At 42.8% G+C, this 26,936-nt stretch overlaps 1 protein-coding gene across 1 annotated transcript in view; it reads right to left on the bottom strand.

The window, feature by feature from the left end:
• Positions 1-202: 202 nt before the first annotated feature.
• LOC117485399 (protein diaphanous homolog 1) overlaps positions 203-26,936 on the bottom strand; it is a 96,189-nt gene continuing 69,455 nt past the window's right edge. The window contains 13 exon segments of the mRNA XM_034133920.1: positions 203-399; positions 13,468-13,557; positions 17,706-17,839; positions 18,331-18,495; positions 18,672-18,796; positions 18,983-19,072; positions 19,074-19,100; positions 19,102-19,113; positions 19,807-20,046; positions 20,385-20,486; positions 20,889-20,983; positions 21,144-21,222; positions 21,224-21,243. Coding sequence (XP_033989811.1) covers positions 18,761-18,796; positions 18,983-19,072; positions 19,074-19,100; positions 19,102-19,113; positions 19,807-20,046; positions 20,385-20,486; positions 20,889-20,983; positions 21,144-21,222; positions 21,224-21,243 — 701 coding nt within the window. The 3' untranslated portion in view covers positions 203-399; positions 13,468-13,557; positions 17,706-17,839; positions 18,331-18,495; positions 18,672-18,760.

Below are 26,936 nucleotides of genomic sequence, written 5' to 3' on the forward strand. Positions count from 1 at the left end.
TCGTGGCTGAGGTGAGAGCCCCGCACTCATCCTCTGCCACTCCCTGTCCTCCCAGAAGACACAGTCAATGCTACCCTTAAAGAGGGGCCTGTTTAGACATGGAGAAAACACAGGGCTTTTTTCTCAGATTTATATTGGCCCCTGGAATGGCTAGGAAATACATCTGCATTTGGATAAGAATGACTTAGTAAAATCTTTCTGTGGTGGGGGCCTAATTGGACCGAGAGAGAGTCGTCTCCAGTAACTCCTCTAATGACTCTGCTCCTTCTAGTTTGGGCTCTTCCTTCTCCTCTGACTTTTTCTTCTTTGCGGTCACTTGGCTGGATGGAGGCGTGTCTTCCTGCATCAGCTCTTTGGCCAGGATGCTGGTCACTGCATGACCAGCTCGTCGGTGGTTGGCTAAGGAACAAAAGGAAACAGAGTTAGGGACATAAAATAATTGAGAGATCATAATAATGTAAGTCATGTTTATAGCATAACAAGTCCATTCGAGTATGTCAGCGCATGCCATAAACTAACATATCTGATGTGTGTGCAAGAAATATGTCAGTTAGTCAAACAACATCACAACGGCAGACACGTACTCAACATATTTCACTGACCATAGGCTTTTGTTCTGAATGGATGCTCCCTTTCATTACAACATACACATACATGCATTACCATGACACACAAACACACAAATGGCTTAATGGTGTGGCTGTACGTGTGGATTAATGTGACATCTGGATTAATGTGACATCTGGAGCAACTCGCTGTGTGTTGTCAGATTAAACTCAACTTGATCTTGACAAAGTGGGAAAAATTAGACAAAGTGGGAAAAATTAGGAAAAGGGGGAAAAAAACGCGAGGCATAAGAGACATTGAGCGGAAGAGGAAGTGGGACTGGTGGGATGGAGGAAGGGTGAGTGTGTAAAAGCAAAAACAAGGGTAAGATGCCATGAAGAGCAGGATGATTCATGCTGTGGGAAGATTACGGAGGCAGGGATCAATGAAAATGAGACGAACGTGGATGGAGAGATTGACTAAGAGGAGGAATGAGCTCCTCTGAAGAATGAGAGAAGGAAGTGGTGAAATAGATCACATACAAAAAGTGGATTTAGTGAGGAAAGATAAGAGATGCAGGGGGACGCAGAGAAACAGAGCGAGTGTGACAGATTGTGCCCCGAGGATGCCGTCGTTTTTATTCTTCTACCTGCTTACTCTGTTATTTCCTCCTCCCACACACACACACACACACACACACACACACACACATATACACATATATGTACATGCACACACACCAACAGCCTTGCTTTATTTCTCTCTTCCTCCCTATCCTATACCACTTGTCATTCTCCTGAGTGGGAGGAGAGCTGTGCAGCAGCGGCCATTTTGAATGATATAGGTCAGTGGGAGATTGTGTATGCTGTTAAGTGACGCCTGGTGTATGTTATGAATAAAAGGTTAACAAAAGTAAAGAACACATTTGTTATCACAAACACACAGAGTGATGCAATGTGTTCCTGTTGTTACTGAGAACAACAGATCAATCAAACAACGTCATGATGCAAACCAACAGCAATACACATGCAAATGAACCATGTTCACACAAACAACAAACCAATATTTGACACATGGTTCATATCGAGCAAAGGAAATATCACACAAAAACAGAAGTTACCGAACAGGTCTCCAGAACTAGCTGTGACAAAGACACAATTGAGTCTGGGGAGAAAGAGGAGAAGCAGGATTTGGTGATTCATGTTCACAGTTGACTTCTTTGTGTGAGCCTCAGCTGGACTGATCAACACTGACAGCTGGGGTGTCAAAGTATCACTTAACACACACTTTCCTTGGAGAGGCACACACATCGCTCCTCATCTCTCACAAACACCAATACATGGGAAAACTTTCTCTCTCAGTGAACTCTCACAGATATCTGAAATATCTATTTTTGGCCCTTTCCAAACTTCTCTCCCTCACTCATACATGTACTAATGAGGAATTATGCAAATGACCCAAAAACCGAGAGAACGAGTGTGAGTCAGTGTGGGTGTTATCTTATGTGTGTGTGTAGTGTGCTGAGCTTGTCCTAAAAAAAATTCAACCCGTCTTTCAACGCAGCTCCTTCCTCTCTCATCCTCCTCCACTCCCTCTTGAGGGAGAAGACAGAAGAGGAAGAGCCGGGATCAGAGGCAGCATTGGAAAACCTGCAGATTATCAAGAGGGAATGTATTTGCAAATGTTCTCTGTATTTAAATATACTTTAAAAACATGACTCTCAGAAGCAAATACATAATCTGACAGACTGTTTTCAATGAGCATAACAAGTCACAAGTCACATTACATAGCTAACACATTGAAAGATAAAGGGTAAGTAGTTTTGTTATTGTCAACAAATCCAATGTAAAGACCACAATTTTAAACCTGTGAGTCATCTCAAAAGTTCCCCAGCTAGTCTGTGCGCCTCAGGTCTTATTTTATCCATTTCTACTACATTCCTCAATCTGCTAAACAGGCAACCAGGAATATAAACTTTCATTAAAACAATTCCAAAATACTATTCTAAAGATCTAGGCACTTTTGTATGGGTTAGGTGTTAATAGTGCATCAGATAAATATAGAATCTCTCCAGACTTCTCCTTAGACTATAACTTTGGGGTAGATCACAGTTTGTTGTTCCAGTAGCAACGTGCCCACCTACTGGAGATTAAATGGAACTACTGCAGTGTCTGCTCAGCGAGTTGCTTGGCCTACTGTACTGTATTTCTTGAGAAGCATTTCTCTTTCATGGGACCTCAGCAATACACCCGCCATGTCTGAAGTTGATCTGATGTACGGTTGTAGAGGACCTTTTTTTCTTGCAGCTTTTAGAGATCTCGTGTGTAAAATCAGATTGAAAACAGTTGTTAAATGTCTTATGTGGCTTTAAAAGGAGCTGTTTAAACCCTAAGAAAACCCATGATGCAACGTAGGATCCATTGACCTTTACTTAAAATAGGGACTAAAAGTCAGGATATTTCGTCCTCTGGTACTACAACTTTGACAATGTTTTCTTCTCGCAATGCTTTTTACATTGTCACATTTCAGTACAAAAATCGCTTGAGTACCCCTTTAACACGTGGCATTACAAACACAGGAAATACACAGCATGTGTATCCAAAGACTAGCTCTGATGTTGACTTAATGATCCATGCACTTGGCAGGAAGCCTGGTGTGAGCAGCAGTAGGAAATGAGACGTCGGGACTCAACAAAGACTGTTGTGAGTCTGTTTACCGGTAATGTGAGATTGAATGAGTGTGTTTGCACTTTGAGGGACCATCAGTGAGTCAAAGAGAGTCAAGTGTACAAATCATCTGTATCACATTACTCTTCAGGAGACTTAATAATGGCTGCCTGATGAGGGAAAGATCACGTTGAGAAGAGAAGCTAATAGGAACTAGCTCAGTTGCTTTTTTAAGATAATAACCCACTGCCTCTCGGATCAAAGACAGTCCCCACCCTGCAACTCAATGAACATAAACTGCCTGGTGAGATGCCAATTTCAGAGCAGCCATCTTTATTGTCTTAGCTTTTTGTCAGTACAGAAGCAGTAAAGCCCCGGTCACATGACAGCATGGCATGATGGTGAAGTTGCAGATGAAGGCTGAACCTTCATCACAGTCCCAGCCTAGCAGGGGCTCATGTCGCCCTCGTCAGGACACACTGCGTAACACACTGCTGCACTAGAGGATTGTGGGAGAGAGTGACGTCATCTAGCCCCACGGTTTGCTTGTGTCTCCGTGTTAGTATTGATGTGGAAGTATTCCTTTCATGTCACCAAATAGGCTCAACTGGTGCATACTGTATGAGACTCTCACTGGCATGTATTGTCCCATGGGTGTTTAGTATGCACGTGATATCACCACTGCTGCAGTAATGACTTGATTGACGAGTGCTCTCCTATTGGTCTGAATGATCTCCTCCTGTGTCTGTCTGTGTGGGTCTTAATGTGTGTTTGTGTGAACATCTGTGAGAGCACAGATCTCTATGGGGGTCTCTTTGTAGGAGCAGACCGTCTGCAGAGCCAGCGTGTGCCTCTATTGTTACCGTCCCTTTTATCTCCATGTCTCTGTTGGGATTGGTGCTTTGTCAACTAGTTACTACTGCCATTGGTTATTCTGGCAGGGGTCGTGACCCAGCAGATGGGACCATAGTGAATGTTTAGACACGTCATTCCTCTACACACAAGTGCCCTTAAATTGCTTTAAACACATACACACACAAATTAGCCTAATGTCACAAAGCTGACAATTCTGTAAAAGGAATAGATGGACTAGAACTAACAAACTGAGGTAGGGAGCCAGTGTGATACTGTTTGAAAAACTATCCAAGACTGTCCTCTGGAACGCTGCAACTTCTGTTTAGCCACATGTATTGGTATGCAAACATCTATGCGTGTCTTTGTATCGGCATTCAAGCATCTGGTGTGTGCGTTTTGTCTGCATGTGTTTAAAGTGGGGGTGGGCAGACAGCTGAGGATAACACACACACACACACACACACACACACACACACACACACACACACACACACACACACACACACACACACACACACACACACACAACACACACACACACACACACACACACACACACACACACACACACACACACACACACACACACACACACACACACACACACCACACACACACACACACACACACACACACACACACACACACACACACACACACACACACACACACACACACACACACACACACACACACACACACACACACACGTCAGGGGGTATATGGCCTCCACAGCCTCGTGGGTTTCCTCTAAATCACAATGCAGTGACACAATAAGCATGACACACACTCAATAGCCCCTCAGTAGTCCTTTAACACAAAGTTGGTGACGTGTGCGGTCGTAACAGCGGTGAAGAGGAGAGAAAGAGGGGAGGGGACGTCACACTTTTTGTGATGAAGACCCTTACAAGACACTAAAACAATTAAATAATACACGTGTAGTTTTATATCAGCACATGGAAGACATGAAATGATCCGTATATTTTAAAGATACCCAGTCATAGCATCCTAAACATTTATTTTTAAACTGCATAATACATCTATAATATATTTAAGTAAGTTATTACAACTGTAACACTTTTTTAGAGTGTCATCTTTATTCTACTGTAAATAAGGTGGTCTTATAAAAGTTATAGTTTTGAAACTGTCCTGGTGTTATTTATCGGCCTGACTTTGCAACAGGATGCCAATGTACAAATAGTTTAGCTACCATTATTTGGGCGATACTGTGGACAACATTTTACAATTATTCTCAACATATGTTCTTAGATTACAAAACTGTAATCACTAATGTGATCAGTTGGAAACAGCTCCTATGTATGGGGATGACAGAGTATACTGTATATTTTGACTTCCTTTGTTTAAAATGACAGTTTCTTTAGTAAGTTTTTCACATATACACATTCAACTTTAAAATATATATTACACCAAAGAATGTTAAACAGAAATGTGCATAATAGGCACACTATTACAACATTTTTAATTTAAGTTTATTTTACCTGTTTGTTTAATATTTCTATTTTGAATTGCATTATGTATATTTACACTGTTTCTACGTAATGAGTTGTCTGCTGTGAGGGGATAGTTGTGTCTTTATTTAATTGCCCTCCTTTGCTCCTGACCTCATCTGGGCCGAGCTGATTGTTATCAAACATGTTTGATCGTTTCCTCCACACGGACCAATTGAAAAGCTGAAAGACATTACATAAGGTTGGGTCTGACGACACGATATATCGTGTCGTGACGATAATAATGCGCATGCGATATTAAGTAGGCAAATGAACTCAAACACGTCATGTTACAATTCTTTTCCTGCTTGCTACAAAAGGAAAACTCGCGTGGCTCTCATGTCAGGGGTACTTGAGTGAGTGACATGCAAACCACCAATCACAATCATTCTTGATCAGATCACAGCAGGATAACCGAGCTAACTCAGCTTGTTGCCCTGATAACTTAAAGTGGACCTATCATGCTATATTTAAATGATATATTGTAGGGCCATACCTATATATGGTATATTTATACGTTTCTGTTTTCAAAATACCAAACAGATCATGCATTTTAGCCATGCCTCATTTCGCTCTATGTGCTGTTTGCTGTCTACGGGTGTGATTCTGCTGACCACGCCCCCCTGCAGGAGAGGGGAGACGTGCTCTGATCAGCTGCTGGGCTGTCAGAAGAGGGGGAGAAAAAGAGATCTCCGTCCTCCGTGTTTTATTATATAGAGTCGTTATTCATTTGTTTTAAAGCTCAATAAATAACAAAGAAGACCTTTGACCGGCACTTTTCTAATTTTGTCCGGAAGATTTAAACTTTAACGGACATCTTGACCGGTGAAACAAACTGAAACTGAAACTCTGCCGCACGGTCCCCTCGTTCCTTGGAAGAGGCGGAGACGTGGGTGTTTGTCATCTTAATTGTGGATGCGCCGGTGAAGATGGCCGCATCGTCTTCGTGCTCCTCTCCAACTTTGCCCATTTTCGTATTTTGTACATATTTCTTTTACTTTTGCCGTTTTACTTTTAACATGGTTCGCAACATGCTAGCCGACCGCACCTACTCTGCCATACAATATAGCAGAGAGGAACTTTTCCAATTGCGAAACTTCGTGGACAATATTAACCCTCCGACAGACAATGGAGATTCACCATGGCTACCTGTTGCTGTTCTACCTGAGAGACGCAAGAAGAAGACAAAGCGGGGATGCCGGGCCGGGTTGCTGGTCAAACTGAGAAAACGTGAGAATCGGCCCCCTCTTCCGAGTATTCTTCTGGCTAATGTTCAATCCATTGAAAATAAGCTAGATGAACTCAGAAGCCGGATTGCTTTTCAACGGGACATTAAGAACTGTAACGTGTTAATTCTCACTGAGACTTGGCTCAACCCCGCTATCCCGGACTCCGCTATTGTCCCCTGACGGATTCTCTATTTTTCGTCAGGACCGGACTGCAAACTCGGGGAAAAGTAAGGGAGGCGGTTGTGTGTGTAATGACTAACAACAACTGGTGCTCAGATGTGAAGATTATTTCAACGGACTGTTCCGCACAGCTAGAGCACCTCATGATCTCATGTCGGGCCTTCCATCTGCCGAGGGAATTCACATCTGTTGTGATAACAGCAGTGTATATCCCGCCGCAGCCACTCGCCGACAACAACACGGCACTCGATCAGCTGTTTGGGTTTATTGATAAAACCGAGACTTCACGGCCAGATGCGGCGTTCGTTGTGGCCGGAGATTTCAACAACGCCAACATGAAGAAGGTTTTGCCAAAATATTACCAACACATCAACTTCCCGACGCGCGGGGGGAAACATACTGGACCATGTTTATTCCCCTTGCCGGAATGGATATAAGGCTCTCCCTCGCCCTCCCTTCGGCAAATCAGACCATATCTCACTACTGTTGTTGCCTGCTTACAAGCAGAAACTTAAAAGGGACAGACCGATAACAAGGACAGTACAACGATGGAGCGAGGGAGTCAGATTCAGCACTGCAGGATTGCTTTGCATAACGGATTGGAGTGTGTTTGAGGACAATAACATCAACACACACACGGACACTGTCATCTGCTACATTGGGAAATGCATCGATGACGTGGTACCGAAGGTTTCTGTACGGACATTCCCAAATCAAAAGCCCTGGGTAAACGGTGAGGTGCGCGGCAAACTGAAAGCGCGCACTCTCGCGCACACAGCGGGAGATTTGGAGGAGTACAGGAAGTCTAGGTATGATCTCCGGAGAGCAATAAAAAATGCAAAGAGACAGTACAAAGAGAAGGTGGAATCTGACTTCAAAGGCTGTAACACTAGGAATATGTGGGCGGGACTAAGGACAATGACTGACTACAAAGGAGCAGCGGGGGGTGCTGCGGGAGTGTCTGCGTGCGCATCTCTCCCAGATGAGCTAAACAGTTTTTTTTGCACGCTTTGAGAGCAGCCAGGCTGTGGAGGTACAGAGGGACCAGGAGCTACACTGCCCTTTTGTTTTTTAAATAGGGCAGATGTGTGTAAATCCTTTAAAAGGGTTAACCCACACAAGGCTCCTGGACCTGATGGCATCCCTGGCCGTGTTCTCAGGGTGTGTGCAGTTCAGCTGGCAGAGGTGTTCACAGACATCTTTAACAGGTCCCTGCTGCAGTCTGTAGTCCCCACATGTCTTAAACACTCCACCATCATTCCTGTCCCCCAAAAAGACAATCATCACCTGCCCCAACGACTACCGCCCAGTAGCACTCACCTCCATCATAATGAAGTGCTTTGAGCGGTTAGTCAAATTATTCATCACCTCCTCCCTCCCTGAATCTCTGGACCCCCCTGCAGTTTTGCAGAGCAAACAGGTCCACAGACGACGCCATAGCCCTCACCCTCCACACTGCCCTCTCACACCTGGACCCGAAAGAAGAGGAACACATATGTGAGAATGCTGTTCATTGACTACAGTTCAGCATTCAACACCATTGTGCCCTCCAAGCTGGCCATCAAGCTCAGAGACCTCGGACTCAACAGCGCCCTCTGCGACTGGATCCTGAACTTCCTGACGGGCAGACCCCAGGCAGTGCGGGTGGGAAATATCACATCCTCCACCCTGATTCTCAACACCGGTTGCCCCTCAAGGCTGCGTGCTCAGCCCTCTCCTCTACTCCCTGTTCACCCACGACTGCGTGGCCACACACAGCTCCAACACCATCGTGAAGTTTGCTGATGACACGACCGTCATCGGCCAGATCACAGACGATGACGAGACGGCGTACAGAGAGGAGGTCGAAAACCTGACATCTTTGGGGCCAGGAGAACAACCTCCATCTCAACATCAGCAAAACAAAGGAGCTGATTGTGGACTACAGGAAGCAGCAGGGAGAGGGACACGCCCCCATCGCCATCAATGGGACTACGGTGGGAGAGAGTCAAAAGCTTCAGGTTCCTTGGGGTCCACATCACTGAGGACCTGACATGGTCTCTTCACACCACCACCATCACTAAGAAAGCTCGACAGCGGCTCTTCTTCCTCCGCAGGTTGAGGAGGGTCAAAATGGATTCCAGGATACTCTGCAACTTCTACAGGTGCACGATAGAGAGTATCCTCACTGGCAGCATGACGGCCTGGTACGGCAAGCTGCACCGACCTCGATCGTAAGGCTTTACAGAGGGTGGTGAAAAACTGCACAGCACATCACCAGGACGGAGCTGCCATCCATGGAGGACCTTTACTCCCAGCGGCTCAGGAAGAAAATCACTACGGATTATCAAAGACCCCCATCACCCCAGCCACAAACTGTTCTTTCTGTTGCCGTCTGGCAGACGTTACCGCAGCATCCTGGCAAGGACAAGAAGATTCGGAGACAGTTTCTTCCCGCGGGCAGTGAGACTGTTAAAAAATTGAACTGTTGAAACAACTTCAAACATTCAACTGCTACTCAGTAATATGTATCTAATACCTAATATATATATATCATTCCAATAACTTGTATATAGACTCATACTGCACTATTCCACATCATAACTTTATTTCATTTTTATAACTATTATTATTTTTGTATTGCTCTTGCTCTTATTGTTATTATGTTATGTTATTATGTTGCATTGTTGGAGAAGCCTGTGACATAAGATTTTCAACTGCATAATTACTCTGTAGCTATGTCAGATTGACAATAAAGAACCTTGAACCTTGCTGGTGGACTAACCGGAGAGAATTACAGTGCTTGCCTCGACGGGGAGGGATTGCATTGCAGCGGGAGCAAACGCTTGCCTCGGGGAGGGAGAAAAAAAGCCACAGCGGAGAATAAACAGAAGGGTAACCATGGTAACTATGGGCCGGGAAGTCTTCTTCGCTGCTTTTGTGGCAGGACTACAGCGCCACTTACAGGCCATGGCATATGTACTACAACGCTTATCGAACGGCAATGGCCGTGGCTGTCTCCTCCTGATTGGTGGAGTTGGCCCAATACCCGTAGCGCCACCGTCCTGACGTCAGGACAGTGTTCAAATCTGGATCAGTTTTTATCAGATCCGTTGCAGCCCCTTTTTTTAGAGATTTGGGTATGGAGGAAAATAGAGAGGGTTGTGTTTTCTGACACTTGGTGAGTTCCCTGGAACACCGGGGACACATATTCATGTATATAAAGACGTACAAAAGTGCATTTTGCATGATAGGTCCCCTTTAAGATCCAGAAGTCCGTGACTAAAATCCTTTATCCGGTTACATATTGTTAAAAAAAAACCAATTGTATAGCATTAAAGTTCAAGAAAAGATGGATTGCGGACAAAAAAAACTGTCTTTTCTTCAATTCCTGTATTTTTTCATATCGCAATATATATCGCAGGGGAAGAAAATATCGCAATGTCAGTTTTTTCCAATATCGTGCAGCCCTAGTCTGACAGTAATGTGAAATGCCATCTGATGACGCGTCTGAGCATCCAGCTCTATAGAGCGATATCAGATTAGATGTAACATGCTGCAGTAGTTCTATGCATAAACTCTATATCACTTTTGTGTTTGTTTTTTTTAAACAAAGGATTAGGAGGATATGGAGCAGCACCTTAATGTGGAAATACACTTCTACCAGATCAAACTTAGGCCAGAAAGTCTAAGTGATAACTCTTGGCACTCGGTCATGAAGTAAAACCTCCTGGCAATGAGTTTATGCATTATTCAAAATGTATGAAACTAAGAAGAATATGTCGTTGCTACTTGAGTTATTTTTATAGGTTGACAAAAAACTGACTCCTGACCCCCTCCTTCCCTGCTTTGCTTTTTCATAGATCATACAAGTGAATGAACCTTTGTTTTGTGTTTGCAGACTCATTACGTGACATCTGATCAGTGATACCAATGAAAACAAGAGTTTAAATCAATTGTATTTTGACTGCATGGAAAGTAATTAGACTGAGATTAGATGAGCAACTGGTTCAACCGGCCTCAGGCCTAGTGACAAATGATATCACATGCTCAGTGAGGGAGGGGGAGATGAGAAAACATCACACTAAAATGATGCCACTTTTATGAGATCTTACAACTCCAAATGTTTATATTTAGAAACAGACCCAGGAGCAACCTTTTCTACCATTGTGTCACACTTTTGACTTGGAGAATTTGGAAAAAGTAATCACTTTTTTAGTCTGTGGCCCCCACTGTTGCCAGATTTGAGTAAATCCAGAGTCAGGATGTGCCTCCTCTTACTTTAGGTCAACTGACTCAAGGCCTCTGACTCCAACCAACCAGTGAAATACAAACTATGTGTCAAACTCTGTCAGTGAAGGACTTTGTGTCTTGGAAGCCAAATTAGTAACTGGAAAGAAGCAAGGAAAAATGTAAACAGAGCTGAGATTTTCTAAGAACCACAGCGAGGCTTCACACCCTCCTCATCAGCCATGAAAACCCTGAACTTTGGCTGAATAAAACAAAAATGACAAGACCGAGGAAAAAGAAGAGACGGGGAGGAGGCACTGAGCAGATATGTGATTCATACAGCCACTTATATTTTCCAAATGTTTCCAACCACAGACAAGTGTGTAGAGGGAGGAAGGCTCTCCATTTCTCTCCCTCTCTCGAACACACATGTCAAGGTATTTCCTGTTAGGATTGTGAGGTGGCCAAACAGCATTATGGGTGACTGACTTAACCCTAAATGGGCCCCCTTTTTCTTTCATACAGTGCCTCTATTTCCGGCTGCCATTCTCCCTCCTTTTCCTCCTTTCACTGTTGTCTCCGACAGTTTGGTGGAGATGAGCCCGAGCTGTTTGTGATTAAAGAACATTTTCTGAACGTGGCAATTTTCCCTGTGTGACTTACTGGACTACCAGTTACAACACTAAGCTTCATTTCATAAAAATGTCATCCAAAGGCATTTCAAAGAAAAACTCAAATGAAAGACAGAGACAGAGAAAAAGATTAAAAAAAAGAAAGAAAAAGTTCAGTCTACCCTCTGGCTCTGAGCTCCTCTGCTCTGGAGCCCGCTTCACATCTGGCTTCTATTGAGGAAGGTATTGGGTTGCACACACTCTTCCCCGGCCTCTTTTATGTGTGAATACTCAACCCACACATCAGTGCATGTGAACAAACACACACACTAGCTCTCTCTTGCGCTCCCTCTCTCTCTCTCTCTCTCAGTTAATGGGCACTGGACACTTTCCCACTCACATGGTTACACACGAGTTTCCTAACACATGGTGTCATGTTACAGAGTTACTATCCTAACAGCTCGTACTGCCTCATTTTTATTTGCACGGTCTTACCCAAACCCATTTTCTACAAAATGTGGTACATGGAACATTTAAGAAGCATAAGGCAAAATAAGGACACAGTAGTCTCCAGTAAGTGAATACAACTGGATTTGTCAGTAGGACACAAAGCAGAATAAGTAGCAAACCAGATTACTGGCCTGTCTCTGCAAGCTTTACAGACTGAACAACACGGCCTGAATGAAAATCGATACAGGATGGGGTTGTGTTTAGGACTAGTCCTCAAACATAGAACATGATCTTCTGGCAGGCCTAGTAATGACAAAAACAGCCATCCAACTTTTTTTTTGTTCCAAGATACAATGGAAGAAAAGATTTGGAGTTGATTTAATGGGATTCAATAGATGTTATGATATATATTGTATGTACCAGTAAGAGTTATCTGGGCTATGAAATCATGTGAAAAATGTGTAGTACTTTTTCGATCCATTTTTCATATCACACATTGGGAAATTGCATATTGGACCATCAATGGATCTAAACTAATGCTACAATATATACAAGTTACATTCTGATTCAAGGTGAGCGCAGAAACGTTCCCTTTCCAGCAGAGGAATTGGAAAACACTCCAGATTCCTGACACATACATCATTCTGCACAGAGAGGGTCAACATTCCAAGAGAGCAATAAGCAAAGCACATGTTGGAGTGGAGGGGGACTAAATACATGTTTTGCCTATTGCCTATTCACTGATCCCACTTCCTTGAACTCTCTACCCACACTCTGGTTTATTATCCCTAACCACATTCATATTCCTCTTATATTTTCCTATTCCACAACCAGACCCCCACCAGTTGCCCCTCTCTTAAGTACCCTGCTGCCCACACCCTCCCTCTTCTTTTGTTGTTGTGCCAGCTCATGGTGAATTGGCTTTTCCCCCTTGTAACCCTGGCCAAGAAATACAGCCACCCCCCCCTCTGTCTCTGAGCCATGCAACAGATGGAACAGAGACATGGGGGACACAAACAAATATGTTGTTGTGTGTTGACAGAAACATAGAGACAGAGTTACAGGGAGATGGAACAAATGACTCTCATATGCTCCACATGTGTCAGTATAGTATGCATACCACAACTGTGTGTGAAAGGAAACACAAATCTTTCAAACAAGTAAGACTTGGCATCTGCATGTTTTTCAAAGATGTACTGCTCTGCTTGTGTACCTGCTTGCCGTGGTCCTCTCTTTCTCCTGAAGGCAGCGCCCGACTGCAGCGCCTCCAGCAGACCATCCATGATACCAGTTTCATCCCCGTCTGTAAACATAGAATGAAAACATCAGCAATGCATCAAGAAACACTGGATTAAATCAACATGTAGACGAGAGTCACATTTAAATTGTATTTTTGTCTCACACACGCCACTTTGATATCACAACCATGTTATTATAAATCAATTCAACCCTGACATTTACAAAACATTTTCTCTCAACATCAGGGGAGTGATTGGTGGTTTTTCTAAACCCTCTACCTATCACTGGTTCTCACAGACACACCCACCCACACACACAGACACACACACACACGTGGGCAGGGAGGTTATTTACCAGCCATGTTGGCAAATTAGCTAAATTAACCCAGATAGGCAGTGACCTAGTTCAGCTACTGTCTCTGCTAGGGGCTACACACTCCACATCCAGGGAGGTAACCTCTAAAACACACACATACAACATTATTAGAAAGACACACCCACTGAGACCAAACCTCCTCATAAACATTTCAATATTACAGAATGAATGAGTTTTGCTGATGGTTAAAATATGCTGACGAGAAAGTAACCTTGTATTTGTGTGGGAGTACAGTCACAGTTTGTACACGTGGTCTTGTTTGTTTGTTTACATCCACATGGTCTGGTGATCTTAAATCAGGAATCAGGGGGTACTTCATGACAATGCAGCTTTGTCTATAAGTGTATGAGTGTTGTCATTATTGTTTTGTGGGCAGGATTCAGAGGCACAGCTCAGCACTCAGGCAGATGGTTTTAATTATTTCTATTTGAACCTGAAAAGAGACAGAGGGGTCTGGAGAAGGGGGCAGTGAGGTTGGGGGTTAAGGTTTATGTTGTCACCCTCCCCAACCCCCAAACACACAAAAAAACACATAGCTCTGCGCAAACACACACACACACAATATGTAATCCTGCAGTAAGCCATGAAGCAGATGGTCTGTGGTCTCTCTCGCCTGTCACGTCAGAGAAAGTCTCTCTCACACACACTCCACAGGACTTCCACAGCTCACATACACCCCTTCCTGTCCATGCTCTGCAACTGCAAACACACACCCCGCCCTTTCCATGCTCTGCAACTGCACACATAGATCAGAGGGATGTAGGCCATGTTTTTTCTCCTTCCGGGAAAGCACATCTGGCACATTTCCACTCAAACTAATCACATGGTTAGCTTAAAATACTGGTGGTAGCACACAAACACACAAACCTATTTGTGAAGATGCACTGGAGGCAATTGAGGGCCCAAACAATGACCTGGCTGTGAATAAAGAAGTCTTATTGAAGCCAGAGTGAACTCCTGACTAAAATTAGAATGTCCTAGGCCAGTGCACTGTATAGCATATACATGGAGCTCTTTAGTGTTTTTGTGTGAGTTTGGCCTCGGGCAACAGTGTTTCATGAAGCCATATAGCTTTTTTTTTTTTAAAAGCTTAACAATGTTTGGTTTGTTAGAGGATAGTAAAGGGCTCATAATGGGGAGAATAACACTTGATGCATTAAACCACCTTTAGATAATACATGAGGGACAGATATCCAGTTAATGGTGTTATCATGCAGAATCAATACACCATTAACATTGAAATGGCCTCTGAAACTGTGTTGGAAGACTCAGTGCAACAAATGCATGGATTGGGAGTAGTAAGCATGCACACACACTCCACACACACTCCTCTCGTGCAGGATACAGCCAGGTATTACATGAGCTGCAGCAAATAAGAACATAAGATGGATTCATTTGTGTAATTGGGTTAGATCATGAGCTCTTAAAGATGTCTCTTTAAATCTCTTGTGTGAGGACAACATGTTGTGTGGAGCAGTAGCACCCCTAAAGGACGTTCACACAATAACATTTGAAGATTATAAATGCAATATTTGAGTAGCAACTACGGCAGAAAGAAAAGCAGAGAAAAGGGAAACAATTCTTGATTAAAAGACAGTGTTCATGGGGGGAAGAATTTCTATATTCCTAATGTGCCATGATGGTGTCTCTCTTTCACAGTGGCCTGGAGTGAGACAGGCTACTCAGGCTTATCCTATCTCATCCTCTCTCTCTCTTCATGTGCTTTTCTCCTCTCCTCCTCTCCCCCCCTCTTTACAACACAGTCTAATCCTCAGGAGAGCATCTGCTGTTCTACTACCTTCCCTCCCCCACACTACGCCCTTTACTCACTCTCTGTGTGGAGCACGAGCACTCCTTGTGGCAGTTCCCATACCAGCATCTGTGGGGGAGTGTAACCACACATGCACACACCCTTTATCACGTGCATAAAAGCCTCAACCTTTTACAGACAGCACTGACACCTAGCTGTAGAAACCAGGAAAAGCCAGTTGCCAAGTAGTCTGGCATTTTTCCAAGGATGACAGCCAGTAATAGATTTTTCATTATAGCAGCATGCAGTATTTATCCGATCAAATTAGAGAAAAGGTCTGACAGAGAGCACAGAGAGTGAGTGTGGGATTTTGGGTGTGTCAGTCTGGTTCCTTGGAGCCTCAACGTCTATGTTTTATGAGGGCCAAATAAAGCCAAGGAAACGCAGTAAATGATATGGTGATCAGAAGATTAAATGAGTTATAATCTAGAAAGAATCTCAGAGGTTTCTGTTATTCACAATAACTATCATCACATGCCTAGATGATGAGCAGAAAGAGTCCCACTGAGTGAGCGTCTGCCTGTCTGCCTCACATAGGAATGACAAGGCCACAAAGTGCAAACACACACTGACCTTCTAGGGTTTACCCAACGACTGGGATAGTGTACAAAGAGACAGAAAGTGAGAGAGAGGAACATTCAAAGAATTTAGCAGATAGTGAGGGTATGTGAGTGGGGAATCCAAAATAAAAAGGGAACAAGGACGGTGTTGGTGTGAGAAAGTAAAGCTGCTGTTAAACAACCTTTGTGTAAAAGCCATCCAGTGGTGATGGTTATAAGCAAATACAAGACAAAGGCCAGGTGTGTGTATGCCAACATTGCTCGTGGTTGAATTTGAATAGGGGGGGTATTGAATGACTCCGGGCTACAGGGGGCAACCAATATGCCACCTGTATGTAAATGATCTCACTAATGCTCATGAACAACACACACATGTTTGAAGCAGTATAATGTTCCATTCGTGCATGCCTCTAGAAGCTGAAAATGAAATTTGACTACTTCACTTTCTACCACAACATGTCAGCTATGTACTTTAAACACTGAGAACAAATATTCAGAGTGGGGCCTCTGTGCTTGCTGTTTCTTTAAGAGCCCTTTAAATGGGCACGGGGGGAGGGAAAGGGGGAAAAAAGAAGGAGCAATGGAACAAAAGCAAAATAGAGAGGAGAGGAGAGGAGAAGCCAGCTGGAACATGGAGAACTAGGAGGAAGGCCAGGACTACTTTTTGTAAAAGAGGTTCACTAAAAAGATGCAGAGAACTCTTTGGCCGAAACAAGGGTTCTCTAACACATAAGCAAAGCAAAACAGAAACACTCATAAAAAAAAAAGGCATAATTTGTAACACAAATACAAACACTTATAAACTAAGTGAACTTAGGCTGGAGCTAATTTTGACTGTGAAGTCCCAGGGGAACAGGACTGGAGTCAGAGAGAGGAGGAATGTTCTGAAACTAGGTCAGTCTGAGAGAAGGGGAAAAAGTGCCTGTGTATTAATGTGTGTCTGCAAGGCAGGATTTGAGTGTTAACTGTGTGTATAACGGGGATGAGAAAGTGAGAGAGTGTGTGTGTGTTACATGGGACAATATGCTGCTGGCCTTTATTTAAGGATAAGAGCATCTCATAGAAGAGTGAAAATGTGTTTTCCTGCGATAAAGAGATTTAGGCGTTCTTTCAGTTCTCTTTTATGCGAGCAAATCCCCGGTTCACCAGAGGAGTGAACAGAGGTCGGACGGATCCTTATATGCATCCTCCTTGTATCTGAGGAGCCTGTTGTAACTGTTTTACTTCTAAACACAGGTCATCAATATTAGATTAACTACGGTCTATAATACTGATGGGTTCTGCATTCACACACACACACACAAAGACACACACACAAAGACACGCACACACATATTCCACAGAAGTGTGGACTCTGACTGCCCCCAACTGGAGTCTGAGGGAAATGCAAACTGAGAGAAAGAGAAGCACTCCCTGTTTCTCAGACACAAACACTCAGGGAAACAGAAAAGATAAAGCAAGTGTGACCTGTGTTGATGTCGAGATGCTGGTTCTTCTTGAGTTTCTCCTCCTTCTCCTTCTCTGCCTTTTCCCTGGCCAGTTTGGGCCCTCTTGATCTTCTCTTCAGCCTCCTTCCTCTTCTGATTCTCCTTTACTGCTTGCTGGTGGGGAAACACACAGAAAAGGTATAAAGACAGTGTCTGTGCTTACATTGAGTTTGGAGTTTGGTGTCTGGTGAGGATAAGTGTGAAAAGTATAAAAGTGATTTTTAGAACAAAAACTCAAAAAGACAGGTGAATGATGGCTCTGATTGATGTCTGTGTATAAACATAACTTCAAACTCAGGGAATGGCAGTTATCCATATTAACTGGTAAAACAGGTCACCTCCTGCGGGAGCCCTTTCAAACGGCACATTTACAGTTGATGTGTAAACTGTCGCTCTTATTCTTCATTATTGTCAATACAAACACACAGCCTTTTTTCTCTTATTGATTTGACATTCAGTCTTTCATCTTTCCTCTCTCATCTATTTTTTTTTGTTGACTCCACTTGTGTGTATGTCCTTGAACTCTATGTGCAAGAGCTAGATTTGATTGAGAACCACACCTGCAGATCAAGCTTGAGTTAGATCATTCACACAGAAAAACACACCTGGAACATGTTTTTAAAGGTGTTGAGGTCTCCAAAGAATTCCTCCACTGAGATTTTTCTCGGGTCAAAGACAAAGTACTGTCCCAGGTCAGTGTATTGCTTCTCCATATTCTTGTGCAGCAGATCCAGCTTCTCATGCTGCTCATGGGCAGAACTCACAAAAATGTGGAAACACGATGTTAAGGAACTACACAATATATCTCTGTATGCTAACAAGCCATGAAAATCATTTATAATGACAGGATCTATTGCTTTAATGCTTTTATAAACAGACTGTTTTATGTAATTACTGATGATTATGATGATTACTATGAAATATGTCATTTAAATAAAGAGGATATTGCCATCTTCTCCACAAACAGGTCCTTGTCATTTTGTGGAGGAGGGAAGGTTTCCAGATCTTTTTCCAGTGTCTTGATCTGACGGCCCATTAGCTCAAGGTTCTTCTGAAGTGACTCTGCCGAAACTGCAGGGAAACATTATTGACACAGAGCACGTACATACAATGCTCATCATGGACTGTTGGTTTTTCAAATGACTATGACAATGAGAGCACAGTGTACTCATAAAAATGATTGTAATGCGTATTCAGGGGTTTTCATGGATGATGCTATGTAGTGATGGATAGAGATCAGTTAAATGACCCATGTACCTCGCTGGCCTTTTCCACATGGACGAGCTCGTCTGCAAAGCCCATGATCTCAGGGTACTGCTCCTGGCACACGTCAGCCAGGAAATGGAGGCAGTGTCTGCTTCAGATCAGCTGTTTTTGGTGTCACGAAGCTGATTGGGAGAATGGTTGATTTAAAAATGGCACCGTGAAATAACAATTAATCAAAAGTATTTCATGTCTGCACAACTGTCAGTGTTTTTCAGAGTCAGATAAGGGGTTTCCAAACATCCAGCATGGTTCTTTTGCCTATATTTACATTATAGAAGTTAAAAACACATTATATACATACAGTGTAGACATCACTGTTGGTCCACTAAGTTGGTGTAGCATCACTGTACTGATAAAGGAGTTATAGTGTTATGTGTACATATATAACTCTATCTCCAATACTACATACATATAGCTTATATTGAAATACAAAGGGGGGAGACCTTTGTTTGTTATTGACTATGTACATGTGGTTTATGTTACTCACCTGCATGAAATGGAATAATATGACACAGAAAAAGTTTCTGCTTTTGTGGAGGGCACACAATAATGTAATGATGAAAATAGTGAAACCAAAAAACATGAATGATGAATTGATTCCACTTCATACTGTCATTGTGTTAACACTGCAGGTAAGGGCCCAGTTAAGTGATGGCTTAACGCGTAGAGACCCAGTTTTATGTAATTTACTAGCATTTCTAGTTGGTCTTCAGAAATACAAGAAAAAGTAAGACTTCCAGTCCACTCAATACATTTGGTGTGTGTGAGTTTGTGTGTTGTGTGTGTGTGTGTACTATGTCTAAACCTCCTTTTACCTTGCACAGGTATGATATGGAGAAGCCAAATGCCTTCCCATTGCGGGAGCCAGCATTCATGTAGTTCCCTACGAGGAGGATGATCTCCAGCAGCTTGGTGAAGGACTGGCTCTTACTCAGCTCCTCGCAGGCCGCTGTCACAGACACCACATCTGGCTTGATGTTGTTCATCTGCTCCTCGAACTGCAGCCTGAACAGGATGGCCTGAAGCCGTGGCATCAGCCGCTTTATGCCGGACATCTGAAGAGAGAAAAGAGGGACTCCTGATGTGTTTTTACCCAACATAGATTATGCGCTTGTGTGTGTAGCTGTGTGTAGCTGTGTGTGACTGAAGGGGATTTCATCCATTACTCGCATCTACCACAGTTGAACAAAGAAGTCTGTGTTTAGCAGCATGACGTATTCTGTGTCTAAATTATTGACGACTGTGTGACTCTATATCAGTATTTCAACTTTGTCTATGCCTCATTACACTGATTTCCCTGCAATGGTTGTGGTCAGTCAGGCCCTAGTCAGCTGGGACATGCTTACAAAAAACTAAATTATGTGATATTTTATTTGTGTGCATGTTTTCTCACCACTACTCCAAACTGCTCGGACTCAGCCAGGTCGTCGTATTCATCCTTCATTTCTCCCAGGACCTTCAGCTGCTCTGCTTCTGGCAGCAGTTTGATCAGGTTCTAGGGGACAATAAAAGGCAACATATACATGAAAGGATCTAGAGACACTTCAGTGTCTCAAACTACTCCTTGAGGGACATTGGTTTACAGAAAAGCAACTTTATTGACCACTTTCTACAAACTGTGTCTGGGCATGGACACTGAAGGACAATTAGCTATTGAGCAGTATCCTTAAGGATCAATGTGTGAAGAATTGTAGGGATCGTGTGTTCATATGCAACTATGTATGATGCCTATGTTACGCTGCCAGGTCTCAGTTGTAAAATAGATAATGTAGTTCAACTTCCTGGTTAAGAAATATCAAATTAAATTAAATTAAACAAGGCAGAGGTTTGATGTAGGCTCTATTATGAGCTGATTGTACTTGTATTATAGTTTTAGATGCAGATCTGAGCTCTGTACCTGAAGCATGGACTCTGTGATGACCTTCTCATTAACCTCAAAGATGGCGTTTTTCATTTCCGCATAAGGAAGACGGAACGAACCCAGGAAAATGGCTGTTTAAACAAACACAATTAAAAGCAGTTATTAAATAAAACACAATTTAATTAAACAAATGTTATTGATGACATTTTAATTAAGGTGTTCACTGAATGAATTTACAGAGCCACGCCATTGGTGCTGTGGTATCAGACTTTGAAACCGTTGGAGACTTACAAAGGTTCTGCGAGGTCTTGGAGTCAAGAATCTTCAGCTCCTTCACCTTCTTCTTCTGCGTCGTTTTCTTCTCATCCCCCGCCATCCTGCTCCTTTTTGGCTGGAGAGATGGATAGAGATAATGGGGAGGGGGGGGTGGTAATATTCAGAAAGAGATAGAAGAAAGGGGAGACTTTGTTAGAACTTGCATCTTGGTAACTTTCTAAATGTCAGATGACTATTACAGCTGGATATAGAACATGTTTTGAAAAGAAGTACAGTGGGTTCTGTAATGGAAAGAAAAGTGGATTATGGATAGAGGGTCTATGTGACGGCTACAAAAACTGACAGAGTTGGCATGGCCTTCACTTTTTTAAATTCCCTCCCAACTGTATGGTGTCATGGAGGTGTTAGGATTATTGTATCAATGGCCTTGGGTATGATGAGCTGCTATGAAAGGGCTGGGGGTAAGACATCCTGGTGTGTGTGTGTGTTTGTGTGTGTGTGTGTGTCTGATTAATACGGTGAGACGTTTGTCGGCTGTAAGGCATAAAAAGTTTGTGCTCACACACATGCATGTACACTACATTCTGATACACGTGCACACACTTGACAGAAACACTTCACATTAACTGGTTCTGACAAGGTTAGGATTGTGACTGTAAGGATGTGTCAGCGTGCGGGGGGTGATGAGAACGAGGGGTGAAAGATGAACAAGCAACACGGGTTTGACCACATGACAGCCCACTGTACAGACCTAACGTCAGCAGATTACTGGATGTCACATTTGTTCACTTGGTTTTTGCCAATATTATCTAACCACTCATACTGATTCTATCAGTTCAAATACTGTATGTCATGATTAGTGAAGGAATCATTAGTCGACTAAATAAGGCTCAATTTATACATTAATCAACCACTTAGTTATGTAACAGTTGTGGTAGATTCTCAAATGTAAAGAGCTTCTTCTATTTCTATTATAAAAGGAAATGCCTTATCAACTTGTAGAACATTTCCTGTTCTTGACTGAGATAACTTCCTACAAATAATATTAATAATGAAACATTGTATTTGTTGAATATGTATTTTTTAAATCATAATAACATTCGTAAAATAATTGTTAGTGCTTAGGGCCCTTAGCTGTAACTATTCCTGTTTATCCATTATCATACAAATATTTGGCCTCATTGATTAATCCCTGAGTACATTCTGTAAAGCTACTAGTTTGATAAACCCTGAAGGATGTGTAACCCCCACCTTCTTACAGTATATCTCATTCTCTATATGGCCTTGTCCGTGACTTATCTTTGTTTAGACCCAACAGTAACAGGAAACAAGGATCACTGTCTGGAAAACAGCCAGCAAGAGCGCTGATACAGGATGTACAGTATGAGTATGCTGCGTCTCTTTGTCTGAAACACAGACAAACAATATCAATCTAAATCAGCCCCTGTGCGCCGAGCAGCCCACCTGTTTCCACTGCCCGTATGTGACCTCATGTAATGACATCAGAACAGAAAATAAACTACAGCAAACAAGGTTATCTGGACTGAAACTACTAGAACTACTGCAAAATAATGACTAGATGTTGTGAAGACAGACCTACTTACGGGGGCTGCCTAATTACTAGAGTTAAATATATTCATTATCCATTGTAATTTAGGTTTATGGAACCCCGACCTCTCTGTACTGCATAAGTGGCCTTATTTATTTACTTCCATGCAGTCATTCCACCATCTTTTCCCACAATCTGGTTGCATTCAACGGCAGTTTGTCAGATAATTGAAAAATAGTCTCATTCAAACAGCAACACTGAAATCATTCTCCCCACAGACACAGAGATATCTGCTGCAGCATAGCAACTCATTCACCCATCTGTGTGTGCATCCTTCCATATGTCCAGTCAAACAGTGCTTTGTCTCTGTGTGAGAGGCCAATCAGCCTGGTAACAAGTCCAGGCCTCTTAATGAGCTGCTCATCTCTCCAGTTATAACACACACTTACACACAGAACAGTCATTCGGCCAGTCAGGGGTCTGTGGCCTCAATAAGTCCCATTGTTTCCCTCAGTGTCAGCTTCAGCTCTATTAAACTCCTCTCTCAGAATGGACCATCACTTGTGTCTTGTACAGATTGACTCAAACCTGGGGGCATCTAATCTGTTTGAACTGTGTACTTCTACTGCTGCATATCATTTGGGTGATATCAGCTGTGTGAATCACTGCCATGAATAAATAATACTTTTGTGTGGCAAACACTCCGGCCATAGTCCCATGCGAGAGCAGGAAACCACAGCAGGAAGTGAACCATTACACACACACAGGGTAGGAAAATCCATCAGGATATCTGAGAGGAAACAACATAAATATCTTCACACAAACACATAAACACAGCAAGTCACAGCTGAGAAGTTAGGAAGAGACTCAAAGGAAGTGACAAGCATCTACAAATAAACATCTTAGGAGAGGGCCAGAAAAAGAGACCTGAGAGAGATAAATTAAAATAACACATTTCAACAGGATTCTGGCCCCTAGAAAATAAGGGAATGAAAAAAATAATTGAATCAAATTCAATTAAATCTCATGGCTCTTGTCATATTGAGGCCTTAACCGTACTCTTTTAACATAGACAGATATTGAAAAATACCCCTCTTGAATATGGGTACATACACGTACACATTTAAATATGGGCATGCACAAGGGGAGGTCTAATCTTGAGGGGATATAATCTCAAAGACATGCAATCCAGTTAATCAGGGACAAGACTACTGACCTAGTGATGGCATCATGTCACTAGGTCAGAGTGTGCCTGTCAGAGTGTGTGTGTGTGTGTGTGCGTGCACGTGTATCATAGCTACAGTCCCAGCTGCTCTATAGCCAATGGAATCAGGCACAGCTATGTTGTCATCATGGCTGATTCATAAAATGGGGTCTGGTGTGCAGATTGTAAAATGGCTGCTCTGTGGTTTCCACATGGATAGTTTATTTCATTTATGAGCTGATGGCACCCCTAGTGGTGGCTATGAGGCACCACACCATGTTACACTTAGTCATTGTGGAGGAGGAGAGGAAATGACAGAGGGAGAACACATGTGTGGCTAGACATACACACATACGCACACTAGTAGAGTGCCAACATCTTAACATCCACATGTTTTATCGTACCAGCTGCCTTTTTGTTATACTGTCTCACAAATAATGGTCGTTTTGTGGAAACCACACACACACACACACACACACCCACACACACACACACACACACACACACACACACACACACACACACACACACACACAACACACACACACACACACACACACAACACACACACAACACACCACACACACACACACACCACACCACACAACACACACACACACACACACACACACACACACACACACACACACACACACACACCACACACACACACACACCACACACACACACACACACACACACACACACACACACACACACACACACACACACACACTTTCCTGGAACCCCCTCCTCTCCCCAACAGCTGCTCGGCACTGAGAGACGAGGGGGGGTGTTAGGTCTGTGTTATTGTGTGTTGCTGTGCACGGAGAGCAGCATGTGTGCGTCATGAATGGATAACTACATTTTTCCATTTGTAACTTCTGTTCTTAATTAAGTGGAAAGAAAGAAATAAAATGGAAGGGGAGAGGAGGGATAGCAGGGGTTCTCAGAATCATGAGGAACCAAGTCATGCAGGGGTCTCTGTCAATATATAACTGAGTGTGTGTGTGTGTGTGTGTGTGTGTGTGTGTGTGTGTGTGTGTGTGTGTGTGTGTGTGTGTGGTGCGCGCCGCGCGTTCTGTCTCTGCACAAAGAGGAGTCTGTTTATCAGTCAGCAGACCTGAGTGTGTCCTTCACCCCCCACCCCCGCCCTCCTATTCCCTGTCTCTCTCATTCCCTAACTCCTTAAAAGGAAGAAATTTGTGGAGGAGTAGGTGATAGGAAGCCATGCTTGGAGAAAGGAAATAAAAAAAAAAGGAAAGATGAAAAGAAATGAATAAAAAGCAAGTAAGGAACACAAAAAGAGACAAAGAAAAGAAGAAAGCACACTTTCATCCCTGACCACTCTGAACTGCAGCCTCACTTTAAAGAATCGTTTCAGTCCTCTCCCAGAGAGCAAAGCCTCTTCTCTTTTCAATCTCTTCTGTCTTTTCATGTGGTCTTTTCATCTTCACATCACCACTCCCTGCTTGTGGAGTGCTTTAGTTTATTTTTAACCCACTAAAAGCTTTCAGATGATGTGCCCTATTGTATATCTGGTGCCACATGTGTTTTTCACGGGCCCTCTGGTGGCGAGATCGGAGAAAAGCAAAACATTAACTTTATATAACTTCAAACTAACTTTTTTCCCTTCAGCATTCCATGGCTGGAGATTGTCTACACTGGAACAGAGGAGAGGGTTACAGTTTCAACATCAATATTTTTGGGGTGAGCAGTTCTTTGGAAAAAGCTGCTGAGGTTGCCCAATTGAAAGAACCACATATGCACAAACAAATCTTTTGCCAACTTTTGACGTCAACAAAGACCAACCACATTTCAAGGAAACTTAATAAGAGCGTGTGTTTGGTTTTATAAGTTTTACTTTAAGAATGCTATAAGAAAGTATGAGCATTAAAAGGGGAATGAGACAAAGACAAAAATAAAGGGGAGGGGGGCATAAAGTTCTTTGTCTGAACTCAACAGAAGGCCAAAACTAGGCAGACAGAAGGACAGCTGTAGCTTCGGTCCCTTTAAACTTTAAATGTCCAAATTCTGTCACTCTCTATAGCAGTGTGTGTGTGTGTTTGTTACAATGTAAGCAGGTTTGACAGAAGAAGAATAAGGGGGTTTCCACGGTAACCTCGGGTTTTGAAAGAGCCCCTTCATCCTGTTTTTCTCTGTGAAAGGAAATGAGGAGAAAAAAAAAATTCCTGACTGTGTGTGTGTGTGTATGTGCATGTGCGCTGTGTTTGTGTGTCATTGTGTGAAAAGAACCAGATGGCAGGGTGGGGCGGGGAGGAGGGGGGACGGGGGCAGGATGTGGGAGGGCCAGGATGCAGGGGGAGGGATTGTGGGAGTGGCTAAGACCGTGCTCACTTGCGCTCCCCTGGTGCATGAAGAGTGTAATTGCGACTCAAATGTTCTGCACTGAACTAAATTGTATAAAAACACACTTTATTTGCTTAAACAATATAAAAAATGTAAATATTTGAATAGGTAAAAATATCCAGAGAATCTCCAATACAAAATGTAGCTTGTCCTTTTGTCTTGCCCTTCTGTTCATTAATTAACACACTTTAAACAAAGACTGAAGGGGACCAGGCATCTGATTTTATTATTTTAAAGAAGGCTTCAAATCAATTATTTTTTATCTCAAGCCCATACAAATAAGTTTTTAACATGTATAGATCATAATTTGCCTAATTTGGTCTTTTATATTTCACAATTAAGATGGTTAAAGTGTATGTAAGTATACTTGTACTTATATTCGTTTTGATTAAATTGAAAATGTAGAATCATATAGCCATGTGTCTATCATTTATTGTTGTCAACATAGCATCATGTACAACTCATTAAGGTCCAATCAGCAATGTGTTAACATAATGAACTTACATAGGGTAACTTGAGGATTTGTACTGTTATTATTAGTCAGTGTATTAAATTGCTTGTCAATGAGTTATCATGGAGACGGGTGGGTTGCAAACGTTTGTTCTGAATTTAGATTCTTTAAATCATTTTTAAACTGGCAGAGCTCTATACTTATCACTGAGTTTCAGTGTTACTTCTCCTAAAC

The sequence above is a fragment of the Trematomus bernacchii genome, unplaced genomic scaffold (genome assembly GCF_902827165.1).
Source record: "Trematomus bernacchii unplaced genomic scaffold, fTreBer1.1, whole genome shotgun sequence".
NCBI lineage: Eukaryota > Metazoa > Chordata > Actinopteri > Perciformes > Nototheniidae > Trematomus > Trematomus bernacchii.